Source organism: Sus scrofa, chromosome 7, assembly GCF_054392235.1.
Source record: "Sus scrofa isolate SSC_HxYL_T2T_F1_AM1 chromosome 7, Sscrofa_HxYL_maternal_Yorkshire_Landrace_v2.0, whole genome shotgun sequence".
NCBI lineage: Eukaryota > Metazoa > Chordata > Mammalia > Artiodactyla > Suidae > Sus > Sus scrofa.
The window spans coordinates 35,051,427-35,066,272 of NC_139389.1; the positions used below are offsets into that span (position 1 = coordinate 35,051,427).

Consider the following 14,846-nt stretch of genomic DNA (forward strand, 5'->3'; position numbering starts at 1 on the left):
TACTAAATACACAGGATATAAAACTATGTCCTTTGATAGGTAGTGGGGCAAAGCCAGACCTAGGCCTGCGTTGAGGCCACGTATGGGGGGCTATGGCCTGGGGACACCAAAATACGTAGTCCAAATCAGCCTAGCAAGTTACTCTCTATTTCACCACTAATGTCTTTCCTAAGACATCTTCATAAATGTTGGTCTAATTTAGATGTAAAGTAAAATTCTGGAGTTCCTGTCGTGGCTCAGTGGAATCAAATATGATTAGTATCCACGAGGATGCAGGTCCAATCCCTGGCCTCGCTCAGTGGGTTAAGGATCTGGCATTGCCATGAGCTGTGGTGTAGGTGGCAGATGCATCTTGCAACCCATGTTGCTGTGGCTGTGGCATAGGCCTGGAGCTGCAGATTCGATTCAATCCCTAGCCTGGGAACCTACATGTGCTGTGGATGTGGCCCTAAAAAGCAAAAAAAAAAAGTAAAATTCTTACATATCCCCTAGAAAGTGTAATACATGAACCTAAAATCCCATGAACATAAAATGACAATTTGATTAACTCTCTCCCAACCCAGCTGAAACAGAGCTCAAAGAGGTCCCCCTGCCAGAGAACATTTACATTTGGGGAGCAGAGTTAGCATAGAGTTAACAGATAGAGACGCTCCAGAGGTGAGCTCAGCCAAATGCATCCTTTCTAGAACAAACTAGCTGAATCTATGAGAGGATGAGATTTGGACAAAGTCTCAGCCCTCCTCTGTCCCAAAGAGTGACGTCTTTGAGAGCTGGCTTCTCTAAGAGTCTATGAATTTCTTTCACGATGCTTTCAGTACTTAGCCTGGTTTCGAGCACACTTCTAGAATTACTTTTAAGCCTAGAGTGGTTTTATGAAACTGATTTTTAATAGCAGATAATCAATGCCATGTGAGGTTTAATTGCCGTAATACAACCAACATTCTTTTGAGGACAATTTAGACATCAAATCTTGGGATTAACCTGGATATTGATTTATGGGACTTGTGAAAATATATGAAATTTGCTGTAGTAGGAGTAAGTATTCTTTACATTGCGAAGGAATAGGACCACTGGAATTTGGAAGCTACTCTCAACTAGAAGATTGTTACATCATTTTAGAGTCAGAATCTACATATTTGATTTTATCTAAACTGAGATAAAATCCACTTAATCCATAATTATTTAGGTGTGAGGTCTTACTTTACATCAAATATACTAGTTGAATAATTAAATATGTTCTTTCAGCTCTTACCAAGAGGAAAGAAACTAAGAGTTATATGTTTGTGTGTGTGTGCATATTAGGATTAAAGACAGTACTGTGGGTAGAATATAATACTCTTGTTATGTAGCCTTAACTCTCAAAAAAAACAAATAAATTTTGGATCCCTTTCTTTGTTGCTCTTTTGATTTACTCTGTTTAAAAGTGGACTGTAAACGTGAAGTTTCAGAGTAAAAATGAATTCTTATGTAATCATCAGGTTGCCTTCTCTGGCCAGAGTAAGAGTTTATTTTAAATTTTAAAAACCTTCTAATTACTGTCCCAGGATTTAGAGTCAAAGTGAAAATGTATAAGGAAGTAATTTAAATGACTTTATTACTTGCAGTGGAAAAAGCCCAGGATGCAGCACAATTTTTTTGATCCAGTGGGCCATGGGTCCATCCAGGCCACTTATAAGAAGCTACAAAGAACTCTGGAAGATCAGTTGTTTCAGGTAAAGAAGCCTAAAGAAGAAAAAGAAGGAGATGTGTCAGTTTTCCCAATGTATCCCAGTAACACCCATAAGGAAACATCATGCCCTTTTATAATGTTTGCCACCGTTTTTTATTTTCTGCTTTCAAGTTCCTAGCCTAGGAACTTCCATATGCCACGGATGCAGCCCTAAAAAGACAAAAAAAAAAAAAATTCAAGTTTTCTGAATGGAATTCTAGAAGAGTATTTATTTACGCAAGATATCTATTTTACTACATGTTTCAAAAATGAAAGTTCAATGTGGGAATAATAATATAGTACTAAATCGTAAGAGTAATACATAGAATGTCTTTTCTGGGTTACCATGCAGGGCAATAATTTCAGCCAATGTTTTTATCTCGAATCAGAGTTTTGGTTCATCCATATGGAAGACCATATGATGGTATTTAAATCTGGCCTCATAAACAATGCTTACTTTTATGTCCCTTCTATGTTGGAGTGCTTCTGATGTGAAATTAATTTTGAAACAATGCATTTGGGGCAACTATGCATGAATATGCGTGGAGTCCCAAGAAATACCAGCCATTGGGAAACAAGACTGGGATGAATTGATGGATATCTGTAAAATCCTTGAAGGAAAAACAGACCTTCAGAAACTGTGTAATGCCAAATGTACAGGCCATGATGTCTTCAGAGTCTATGTTAAGGTCCTGACAGAGTCAACTTCAACTGCTCTTTTTCCAAGAAGGAAAATTAAATGTTATGGACCTTGCTCTGTTCATGTCACTCAAAGAAAATCTAAAACATATACTCTGTTGTTGCTGGGTTGTTTTTTTTTTTTTCAAACCCCTAAAGAGTGACATTTCGCTTCCATGAACAATCAGGACCCTAACCAAATAAGGACTTGTTCATTCATTTTTTCTCATATGTACATACACATATTCACACACACATCATTTTTGAGAGTGCTTTAAAGTTTTCCAAGTGTCTTAATACTCAGCATCTTATTTTATCTTCTTAATAGTTCTATGTGATATAATTGGGGCAAAAATTATCCACTTTATTTTATGAATGAGGAAACAAACCTCTAAAAGTTAACTTATATACTAAAGCCTCTCAGTTAAATAAGAAACATCGCTGAGACCAGAGCCAGGTTTTAGATTTCTTAACACTATATTCCACTTATCATTTTACTACTTTATCAGAAATAAATGGATACTTTGCAACAGAAGTAAAGTGTCTACACAAGCTAAAATTTTACTAATTAAAAGTTTTATGATTGTTCATTGAACAAGCCAGGCTACCGATCCAATACCTTGCCCCCAAAATTTACTTTTGGCAAGTATAAAATAGCTTCAGAGACTAAAGGAAAATTTAGAATTTACATGTCAGTTTGAAAGATATCCATCTAAAATATTTATAAATTTGAATTTTAATTGGGGAGTTCAGTTACCATTTAAAGAACTCCTATCTCCTGTTGGGACAACTCTATGATAATTCTGTGAAAATCTATGTGGGAAAAGAATCTGAAAGAGAATGGATTGTGCACATGTATTACTGAATTACTTTGCTATACAGCAGAAATTATTACAACATTGTAAATCAACTATACTTCAATAAAACTTTAGGAGTTATCGTCGTGGCACAGTGGTTAACGAATCCAACTCAGAACCATGAGGTTGAGGGTTCGATCCCTGGCCTTGCTCACTGGGTTGAGGATCCGGCATTGCCTTGAACTGTGGTGTAGGTCACAGACGTGGTTGGCTCGGATCCCACGTTGCTGTGGCTCTGGCGCAGGCCGGTGGCTACAGCTCCGATTAGACCCCTAGCCTGGGGACTTCCATATGCCACAGGAGCGGTCCTAGAAAAGGCAAAAAAGACAAAGAAAATTTAAAAAATTAAAAAATAAATAAAACTTTAAAAAATGGAATAAAATAAGTTTTTTTTCATTTAGTAATAAAACTCAATGAAATCTTGAGTTTCATTACTAAAAACACTGCTGTTTAGATAATAGAAGAAAAGTGTCAAGTTCTGAAGCAGATCACTGTGGAGTGACTGCACGATAACTTGAAGAGCAGGATCATCGAGATATGGAGGATTTTAGATTCCTGTGCCAACTGACTGGTCACTCTGCTGAACCTTAGAGCTGCCAAAGAATAAATGTATTGCCCTGAGTAATAGTTTCAAAGACACAGACTCACTCTCCAATGGAGTCTTTCTAACTGGGACAGAAATACACGCATGTCATGCATTACTCATACCTTCCAACTGTATTGTTATTGACCTATCAGGATGCTTTTAGGAATTTATAATATTATATCACCTCATGTTCCAGAAAAATAGGTGGAATATCCGCTGTTATTTCAATTTGCAATTTTATAATTCCAATTTAATAGCAGAGCTAAGCTATTTCCCTTTTGCTCCGTGGAAGCAATAAAAACATAACTATGACTTCAAACACATATTTAGCAGGGTTGAGCTATTCAGAATTTGACTTCTGCATTCCAAAACCTACCAGAGAACTTTGCACATGGGATGTATTCAGTAAATATTTGACAATAATGAGGAAAGACATAGCTCTCTGATAGATTTCTTCACTTTAAAAATCATTCTCCCAAGGCACATTAAATTAAAATATAATAACAGTATGCATTACTAATGATTTATTGTTTAAAGATAAAAATATACGAATGGGTAATCCTTCTCAGTAAGACAAGGCAATAGAGAAAAAACAAGCATGTTTACCAATCCACTAAGCCAGATCAATTCATGAGGTTCATCTCTCAGCTCTTTCAAAACTTAACAATTATTATTGCTTTTCCTAAAAAGAAGTCCATGGGATTTGAAGTCCAACAAGCACATATTACCTTGAAATCTTATTTAATTTAGGATATCAGATGATTTGATAAAATAAACAGAACAAATTTGACATCTCATTACTCCATAATTATTGCATTCCCCTATAAAGTTAGAGTGTTTTTAGGAGCTTATAAATAAAAGTAATCCCCACAGAATAATAGCTTTTAGGAATTGGGAATTGGTGGTAGAAATTTGGCTTCAATAAATGATTATTTTTTTAGCCAAAAGATAGCTTAATAAAGCAAAAAAGTCAAGAGGATCATCTGAGACCAAAATTCCAAAATGACAGTGACTTAAATAAGATAGAAATTTAATTTTTAAAAGATTTATACTATTTTTATGGGCATTTTTAATTATTTACATTGTAAAAAAAAATATATGCAGGACCCAAAGCAAAACATTTTATTTTCTTCCCTTTTATTTCATATCATTTTTATCATCCAGCAGATCAGAGGACTAGTGTTTCAGGGAACACATTTTGGGAAGAACCACAGCATAAATGAGATAGACCCAAATTTGGGGAGGCCAGAGAGCAGGTGCCCATGATATCAACACAACAAATGACCCCAGGAATTTCCTTTTTAACGGCCCCAAACAAGTGTTCACAGAGAAGAGAAGAAATGAATTTCAACATTTCATTTCAAAGATTTGCCCTGTGGTGATCAAACTCAGCCCCACGGTGATATTCGTGACGTTCGTGTCATGTTCAATGACGTCAGTGTTATACATCAGACTCCAACTAGCATCGAAAGATAAATTGAAAGCCGAAAACTCCTAAACTGATTTCAAGGATAAGACATTCATTCTGCTACAGGTTCCACTAAATAAGGAGTGGGGCCAGTGTATATTTTCTAAAGTTTGGGGTTCCATTCTGAGGAGAGAAAGCCTGGAGGAGACATAAGGAAAGGCTTTGATGCTCTTCGAAATTAAAAACTTCATTCAGCGACATCTGATTCTGTCGCTGGCTCTTGACCCGCAGAGCTGGGGCGATTTCGAGATGCCTCAACAGCTTAAACAGAATCCACCACAACATCTGGCTGTGAAATTTTCTGCAGCATCACTGGCACCTACTATACACTATACAATTATTATGCAAGCCAGATGCTATTTGCCTCCAAACTTCGTGTGGAGCTAAACATCAGTTTTTTGGGAAAGAGTCGTCATATTCCTCAATATTATACAAAGAACATATATAACTATAGAACTATTTTTTCACTTTTCTGATCAATGGTTTGGTTTTCAAGATGCTTTACACAGGGGACAAACATTACTGATATTAAGTGGATACTTGCTCAGGCAGGGTTATTACTAATTAAATTAAAATATTCAATAACCCATGAACCTAGTAAAAACTAAACTTAGTAATTGCCACTCTGATTTTTCCCACAGGTACCTCTCATCCCTCAGTACTTGCTATCACTAAAATATATTTCAGAAAGGAAAAAACAGGAGTTCCCGTCGTGACTCAGTGGTTAGCGAATCTGACTAGGAACCATGAGGTTGCGGGGTTCGATCCCTGGCCTTGCTCAGTGGGTTAAGGATCTGGCATTGCCGTGAGCTGTGGTGTAGGTCACAGACACGGCTCAGATCCCACGTTGCTGTGGTTCTGGTGGAGGCCGGTGGCTACAGCTCCGATTACACTCCTAGCCTGGGAACCTCCATATGCCATGGGAGCGGCCCAAGAAATCACAAAAAAGACAGGAAAAAAAATAAATAAATAAAAGAAAAGAAAGGAAAAAACAAATTCCCCCTGTTATAACTAATGTCTAGGAGAAAGAGATCCAGTCAACCAAAGACCACGTCTCATCTAGGTAATGACAAAGTATCCAAATGATGAAATCAATTTTCCTTTCTCACCTCAATGAGCGGTGGCTTTAAAAGTTATTATATAATACACTAAATACTACTTTATTTTAACTCCTAACAAGCAGTGGAAAAAACATTTTTTTGTTGTCATTGTTGGTAATGCCAACTTGAACACTAAAATCATCTGCATTGGGTGACTGAGAAAAGATGTACTAGTAAACTATGAGGTTGACCAAAAAAAATTAGTAGAACATTTTTACCTATGTCAATCTGACACCATATGCTATAGCAAATCTACAAACTTTAAATGTTATACTAGCCTTCTTAATGTTTTAATATTTTCCAAATAGCTCTGTCTAAAGTGCAATATTTATCTGTAATAGCTTTGTTAACTTTATTGTTCTCCCAGGGGAATGAACCACGGAACTATTAAAAACATTTTTTTTTAACTAAGCTACATAGAGAAATGGCCTCTTCATTTCCCAATTTCTTTTGAAAAATAGTATGTTTTACCTAAAATATTTGCCCTATTTAGGATTGGCTACAACATAGGGAAGCCTCTTGAAGTTATCTCCCAAATTCAAAAGCACTTGAACATGAAGCCTGGACAAACAATCAGGTGCAGAGTTGTTGATTTGGTTAGATTTGATTTGATGTGATTTGATTTGATTTGATTTGATTTGATTTAGGGGCACAGTAGAAGAACTTTCAGGTTCACCAGAAATGCATCAACTCTGTCAGGGCCAATAAATCCAGAGCTACACCTTTCTTTCTGAAATAAAAGGTTTCAGATGATGAATCCTTGAGTGATTTTGTTCTTACAGAATTGACCTGTTTCAGAAAACTGCTATTCTCCCAAGGTTAATCCACGGGAGAAAGAACAACTTTATATGTTATACAATAATGTTTCTTTAATGCGTTACTACAGCCTGAGTGCTGAGCACTTCTTACTCATCATTTCATGGACTTCTTACCGCCTTGGGAGCTGGATACCACCGCTATCATTTCAGCCAGACTGAGACCTACACACACTGGCTACAGAGTTCACAGGGTATGTGGAATTTGGCCATGTGACCAAATTCACTGCCCGCCTGAGCCTGTTGACAGACCTCAACTGCGATGTTTCTGCTGGCTCCGAAAGCCCTCAGCCCATGACAGTTTTACAGACAGCCATAATCATTGTTTTCTTTCTGAAACACTGAGAAAGTTCTATTTTATCCCTGAATATACCCCTGCTCTCTCCAGGACTTCTACTTCAATACGTTAGCTTAGGTTAGCATTTCCTAACCTATGCTCTGTGCAATCTAAACCCTGGGGAATATTGCGAATCATTATAAACAAAGACTCTCTCATGTTATGAATTTAAGAAACAATGGGTGAAAAAAAGGTAAAGGGGGCCCTCTTCTTGGGGTCTTCAGTATACTGAGGAATAGTGACTCTTTGGAAGAAAGATACAATACACCATTTCACAAACATATTTGACCATAGATGGGACACCTTAATTCCAAATCTTGCAGGATTGGCGGCCCATGGAGCAAATGTTGAGAAATAGAGAAATAAGGTCTTAAGAATAACATAACCTGTTTTGTACAACAAAGAGACAAAAAAGATCAACTGGCAGGATGTAAAATTCCTGTGGGAAAGTTCCCTGGTGGTTCAGTGACTCAAGGATCCAGTGTTGTCACTGCTATGGTTTGGATCACTGCTATGGAGCAGGTTGATCCCTAGACCAGGCTTGGCCAAAAAAATTTTTTTTTTATTAAAAAAAGATAAAGTTGCTGTGGGGAGCTATGGTCTTGCAAAGGCCAGCTCCCATTGTGACAACACACAGGATTCCAAGGGACTGACAGAAAATAGCTGGTTCATCTAATTGTGTAATGCCTTTTTAGTGTAGAACAATTTGGAACAGTGCTGTTCACTCAAGACATTACTGTGGGAGTTCTGGTTGTGGCTCAGTGGTTAACAAACCCCACTAGTATCCATGAGGATGTGGGTTAGATCCCTGGCCTCACTCAATGGATTAAAGATCCATCATTGCTGTGAGCTGTGGTGTAGGTCACAGATGCAGCTCAGATCTCATATTGCTGTGGCTGTGGTGTAAGCCGGCAGCTATGGCTCCGATTGGACCCCTAGCCTAGGAACCTCCATGTGCCGCTGGTGCAGCCCTAAAAAGACAACAGACAAAAAAAAAAAAAAAAGAAAACGAAAAAAATTGCTTTGAACAATCTCCAGGAAAAAGTTAGGCAAACATTGATTAGCTGTTATGTTCTGACCTGACACTAGACATAATTCCAAAGTGGGTAAAATGAGTTTTCATACAAAACAAGTTGCTTCCTGGTCCAGGCAGGACCCTCTCAGCCTTCTTTCTTTCTGTTTTTTCACTTCCTCTCATCCAGTCTGCTTGTGCTCAGAGAAAATAGTAAGTTTGCATTTCTTTTTGTCTGCCCCACATAGGACTGCCATTCAAGAAGGACCCCCAAATCCTTAAATTAGTGTTCTCTAATCTTCCACTATCAGTGCTTTTTTTTTAAGGCCACACCTGCTGTGTATGGAAATTCCCAGGCCAGGGGTTCAATCAGAGCTGCAGCTGAGGCCTACACCACAGCCACAGCAACACTGGATCCTCAACCCACTGAGCGAGGCCAGGGGAAAAAAACCCACATCCTCCCAGAGACGACGGTGGGTCCTTAACCCACTGAGCCACAACCAATATTTTTCTCCCTACCAATATTTTTCTATTCCCCTCTGTTATGAGTCACACTCTACAAAAATTCGTCTGAATTGAACCAATTCATGTGGCGTCAACAGACTTTTCACATTTATATGCTCATGCAATTCTTTGTACAATACCTGTTGATATTGCTCTAACTCACGCTCAGTAGACACATCATGAGAACCAGTGACTTAAGCCAAGCAATGAGGCCAGGAAACCAGCCCGGGAACAGCTCTCCCAGGAGCCAGGGATGACACAGGGCTCATCTCTCCCACTCAAGAGAAAGAACTCGAAGAATCTTGGTTTTTATCCAGGAAATGTGGTCAAGGAAGAGGAACTGTCTTGGGGCTGGGGCTGCAGTGAAGTTTCTCAGAAAAATCATTCCCACCGATGGCAATGCTCTGTCCTAACTGTAGACACACACCATCCTATGTTGAAAATGGCATTGTAAAAAACTGGGGGAAAGTGGGGGGAAAGTTATCCAGAAGCATACCCCCACAAAATAATTCGTTTTCACTGTACTCAGAGGCAATATGATGTATTAAAGGATTTTTAATGCAGTCACCAGGCTAAGAACGAACCTGTTTTTTTAAGCTCTTCCTACAGCGACCGAGTGAACTCAGTTCATATTGACCCTATGTTCTTCATTGAAGTCAATGTTATCATTCTGATTTTCTGATATCTGACCAGATATTAGGACAACTCCAACACTCAGAAACTTTTTAAAAGGCCCTCGCTCTCAAGCTACTGTGCCCTAGAAATGGGAAGCTCTTTCCTTGCATTCTATCATAAGTGGGTAATAGAATGCTTACATATGAGCCAAATTTTCCTTGTTGCTTTACAGGAATTACTTGGCAATTTTATTACATTAATTCATATCCCTGGGTAATTTAAATCCCCCCCAAAGTACAAGTTATTAAGATTTTTTTAAGTTAAATGTCATGGAGTGACTTTTCTGCAAACCAATCCCCAGGAGCCAATACGTGATTTAGAATTAGATTTCCTTTTTCTAGGCTGTGGTGAATGGCAACCTGGGAAAGAAATGTACCTCATTTTCCCCAGAATATAAAATACTCTAAATTGCAAAACAAACAAACAAACAAAAACCACAAAACAAAAACAAACAACAACAACAACAAAAAAAAAAACAAACCAAAACAACAACAACATTTCACAAGGAAATCTTAGAAAGAATCCAGAGAAAATGTATATTGACATCCAAATGAGTATTTGGACAACTGGAGCCCTCAGTAAAAGCAAAGGAAAGAGCAATCCTTATAAATGGGTGAATTTATTATATTCTTAAACAATTCTGCCTCTTTTTTTTTTTTCCAGGTAAGGATAAAAAGATGAAAGAATTTAGCCATAAAAAAATAACTCTTTTCCAATTGATCATAGAATTAAGTCACTAAAAGCTATGAATCTGAGCCATACCCCTAAAGCTGCTTCATCTTACTGATTGTAGGAAAGATCCCAAAAATATATCTAAGCCGATCATTTCAGAAAGTTAGCTCTAGTTCCAAAATGAAAAGGCTTTTGCTATTTTCCACCTGACTTGGCCAAAGCTAACTGAGTCTACTGGAAATGTAGGGACCATTTAGGGGGGCAGATCTTTTACAGTCCCGGCTCTGTCATCTAAGTAATCCTGTGGTGCCTTTTCACTCCCCTCCATCTCAACATGACTTGGCTTCTGTTCTTATCTTTAAAAGGTGGATAATTACAGTGCCCACTACGTCAAGCTGCTCTGAGAATTTGATGAGATAATATAAGAAAGTCCTGATAAGAGAGCTTGGCCCACCACTACTCATTACATGGGAGCTATTACTATCTTTTCTGACACTCGTTATAGTTGAGCGGGGCCCTGCCACCGGACTTGAAATTGGAATAATAACTCAGGGGATTACATCTTTCTAAAGCAAAGCACGTTAAGCATTTAATGAGAAACCTGTGGATTTACGACTCATCCAACAGCAAACAAAAGCCCTGCTTGCTCTGAGACACGGAGGGCTTCCGGGCAGTCAGGACCTGACATCTTCATTGCAGTGAAGAGACAGCTCTCCAGCAGCCTGGGAGCCCCGCTCTGCCCTGAGCATTTGCAGCAGGTCTTGAATACAGTCAACAGCTTAACTAAGAGATACCACACATGGGTGGTAAAACTGCAACTCTGCTTAGAAGTCTGTGATAACTAGACCAGGAGAAGGCTTTTTATGCAAAATACAAATTATGAGAGGATAACACCTCTTCGAAAGGAAAGGGAGAACCAGTACAATAGTACAAAGCATGACAGTATGAGGAAATGTGGAAATTTCACAAAGGAGTTTGAGGGGTCAACAGGTCCCATCTGAAGGTATTCTTTAAATGGAAGATGTGAGCATTTTTGTGGATAAACCTTTCCTGATCCTCATAGCATACATGTCTGCAGTTACTGGCATTTATTTTATCTTCATTTCAGAATGGACAGTCCAAGAGCCATCAAAATTCTGGATGAATTCACAAAATAACTCAGTTTACTTGACAGAAGAGAAATAAAGAGATCCTGCTGTGGTGCAACAGGATCGGTAGTGTCTCGGGGGTGCCAGAGCACAGGTTCAAATCCCTGGCCCCACACAGTGGGTTAAGAGATCTGGCGTCGCCACAGCTGCAGCTCGGATCTGATCCCGGGCCCAAGAAGTCTATATGCCACAGGGCAGCCAAAAAAGAAAAAGAAAAAGAAGGACAACAAATGACTTGCTTAAAGCATTGGGTCAGGGAACAGCCAATAATCAGAAACACACGCATTTCTGTTAAATGACTAGCACAGTAAATGATAAACAATCAGTCTGAAAGAGAAGAATCTATAATTGACATTAGTGAACTTTCAAAGTTTCTATGAAATTTTGGGGGGATGTAACAACCATTTGGAAAAAGCTTTTCTTTTTTTAATTTGTATGACAAAATTATATAACTCTGAAAGCTCAAAGCTCACTCATTGGGTTTTTTAAAATTGCTTTAAACACCCTACAAACACACTTATACAAACCCACACGTACGTGAGTTAAACAGCAGGGATACTTACTGTCACTTCATTCATACTCAGAAGCAGGGGGCTAGGTGGCAAGGTACCAAGGCGATATTTGAAACCCTCCTCTAGGGTCATTCCCCAGAACTGGCTGTAGTTCTGGGCTGTCCATCTGCCTTACAAATGAAAGAAAAAAAAGATGTACAGCCCATATAAAATCACTTTTAGCAATACATGTTCATCTAAATTTCTGAAATTACATATAACCAAACATCACAAAATTGTAACTGCTACTGCAAGCTAGATACTCATTATATGAATGATGCATTATTGATTATTCTTCCGGAAAGCATAGCACTCTTCCTAAATTAGGTTTATGCCAATTATTTTAATGACTCATATGAGGAAACTAAGGCTATATCAATATAGGCTAAATTTAAGAATATGGGATTGTCACACACTGTAAAGGGATTTGGGTGGTAATAAGGTCAACATATGCATCTTCTTCCAAATGTCAATAAATGGATTTTCGAAAGAAGCTTGGGTGTACGGAAATGTACTTACAGGTTAAATAGGGCAGTCTGTTTTATTTATAATTTGCATTTGAAAAGAAGTTGACCATGTAAAATGCAATATCCATGAAAAACTGAGGATAAAATAGTTATACTTAAAAGTGTACATCAATACTAATTAACTTTATTGAAATTTTATTGAAATATTGAAATATTCTATGTTGAATGAGTTAATTAGTGTTAAGTGCTCAACAATCTTTGTTATCATTAATAATAATATAAATTCAATCGATATGAAATTAAATAACAAAAAGGTGCAGCGTTCCCATTGTGGCACAGCTGAAATGAATCTGATTAGTATCCAGAAAGATGGGGGTTTAATCCCGGGCCTTGCTCAGTGGACAGGGATCCGGTGTTGCCGTGAGCTGTGGTGTAGGTTGCAGACATGGCTCTGATCCCACGTTGCTGTGGCTGTGGTGTAGGCCAGCAGCTGTAGCTCCAATTGGACCCCTAGCCTGGGAATTTCCATATGCCATGGGTGCAGCCCTAAAAAAGCAAAAAAAAAAAAAAAAAAAAAAAAAAAAAGTGCATATTTTTCTAAAGGCGTATTTTGTGCCCTTACATAGGAAAGAAAGCTTTGTTTTCAAAACCCAATATGAGATTTGAAAACAACAGTTCTTCAAAAGATGCTAACAGATGAAAAATGAGAAAGAGGATAGTAACTTAAATATGGCTTGTTTGAATTATCTACAACTTAAGGGCAATATATGTTCCATACTTAAGTCAAATCTAAACTTTATCCTGTTGTGTTCATCACCAAATTTTTTCTAATGTGACAAGCTCTTATGAATGAGTGAAGATACAACTCCATTTTCAATAATATGCCTGGTAAGTTAATGCTTCTCTTTTATACAGTCTGTTAGTTCATAAAACCTTTAGCAACTTTGAGCCACAATTTTGAAATGTAATCTCCATCATCCAGGGAATTTCAATAAGGAAACTTCTGAATATATTAGCTATTATGGCATGAATTAAGAGAATAGCAGGACCAGTCTTGGGCAAAATCCTGACATCAGTCAAGTATGTTTTTGGTGACCTACACTAGTAGTTTTCAAACATTCAGAGATGTGTGTGGGCATCCTAATTAATCACTAAATTAATTATTTGACTTAATGAATTGGCATTTGTATTTCAAAAGATAAAATAGAATACAGGAAAAATAATAGGAAATATTAGTGTTTATTGCACATAGTGAGGGTGAGTACCATTTACATACATTTCGGTATATGTACAGGTGCACGTGTGTGTGTGTGTGTGTGTGTGTGTGTGTGTGTCTACCAGGTCGTAAAGTTAAAGATATGTCTTACTGTGGCTTATGCTCAAAAAAGTGTGAAAAACACGACTACCTTACATCATCCTCTTTAGCCCAGAATCCTCACTTTTCTTTCGATGTAATTTCCATTTACTGAACATTCTTAATTTATCTCTCATATTCTCCCATAAACACTGGGAACAGAGAAATAAATAAATTTCTCTACCTTCAAAAAGCTCACACCCTAAAAGGGCTACAGAGATGGAAATGATTTCAATATGTGTTATTTATTAGCGGTAAGTCAAAGTATGATCAGAGTGGAAGATGGAAACATAACTCTGCCTGAAGGAGTTAGAACAATTTTTTACAGAAAGTGACTTTAGTGCTCAGCCTGAAAGGATGAGAATGAATTTGGTGACCAGATGTAAGAGAAGAGAGAATTTATGCTAACCAAAGACAACTCTGGAACAAAGCAGGTTTAAAATTGAACAGCACATTTAGAGAATAGCAGATAAAGAAAACACTTAAACTATGAGAGGGACCAGAGAGACAGAGGCTGGAAAACGCATAAAAGACGATGCAGTAAAGCATATGGGCCAGACTGTTTTATGCTGGGGAGTGTAATTATATTCTACAAGCAATGTTGTGTCTTTGAAGATTTTTAAGAACATGAGCAGCAGAATCAAAGAATAACCACAGGGAGTTCCCATCGTGGCTCAGTGGTTAACAAACCCCACTAGTATCCACGAGGACTTGGGTTCGCTTCTTGGCCTCACTCAGTGGATTGAGGATCCGGCGTTGCCATGAGCTGTGGTATAGGTCACAGATGTGGCCTATGCTGTGGCTGTGGCATAGGCCAGTGGCTATGCACTACTAGAACAGATAACATAGGAATATAAGAAATAAATTTCTAAAAGGAGCTTTAAAATAAATAAATAAGAGCCCTGGAGTTCCCG

The 14,846-nt window shown here is 38.0% G+C and overlaps 1 protein-coding gene across 8 annotated transcripts in view; it reads right to left on the bottom strand.

Annotated features, from left to right (window-relative positions):
• Positions 1-14,846, bottom strand: part of TINAG (tubulointerstitial nephritis antigen) — a 98,508-nt gene that overhangs the window by 54,993 nt on the left and 28,669 nt on the right. For 6 of the 8 annotated variants that reach the window (XR_014809177.1, XR_014809178.1, XR_014809176.1 and 3 more), the window contains 2 exons: positions 12,124-12,238; positions 1,599-1,722 (listed from right to left, as the gene is read on the bottom strand). Coding sequence is in view for 5 of the 8 variants with exons in the window: in XM_084966905.1 (XP_084823031.1) it covers positions 1,599-1,722; positions 12,124-12,238 (239 nt within the window). In the remaining 3 variants the exon portion in view is untranslated. Of the gene's footprint in view, positions 1-1,598; positions 1,723-12,123; positions 12,243-14,846 lie in introns of all 8 variants that reach the window. The other 2 variants (XM_084966907.1, XM_084966906.1) reach the window with 1 other exon arrangement.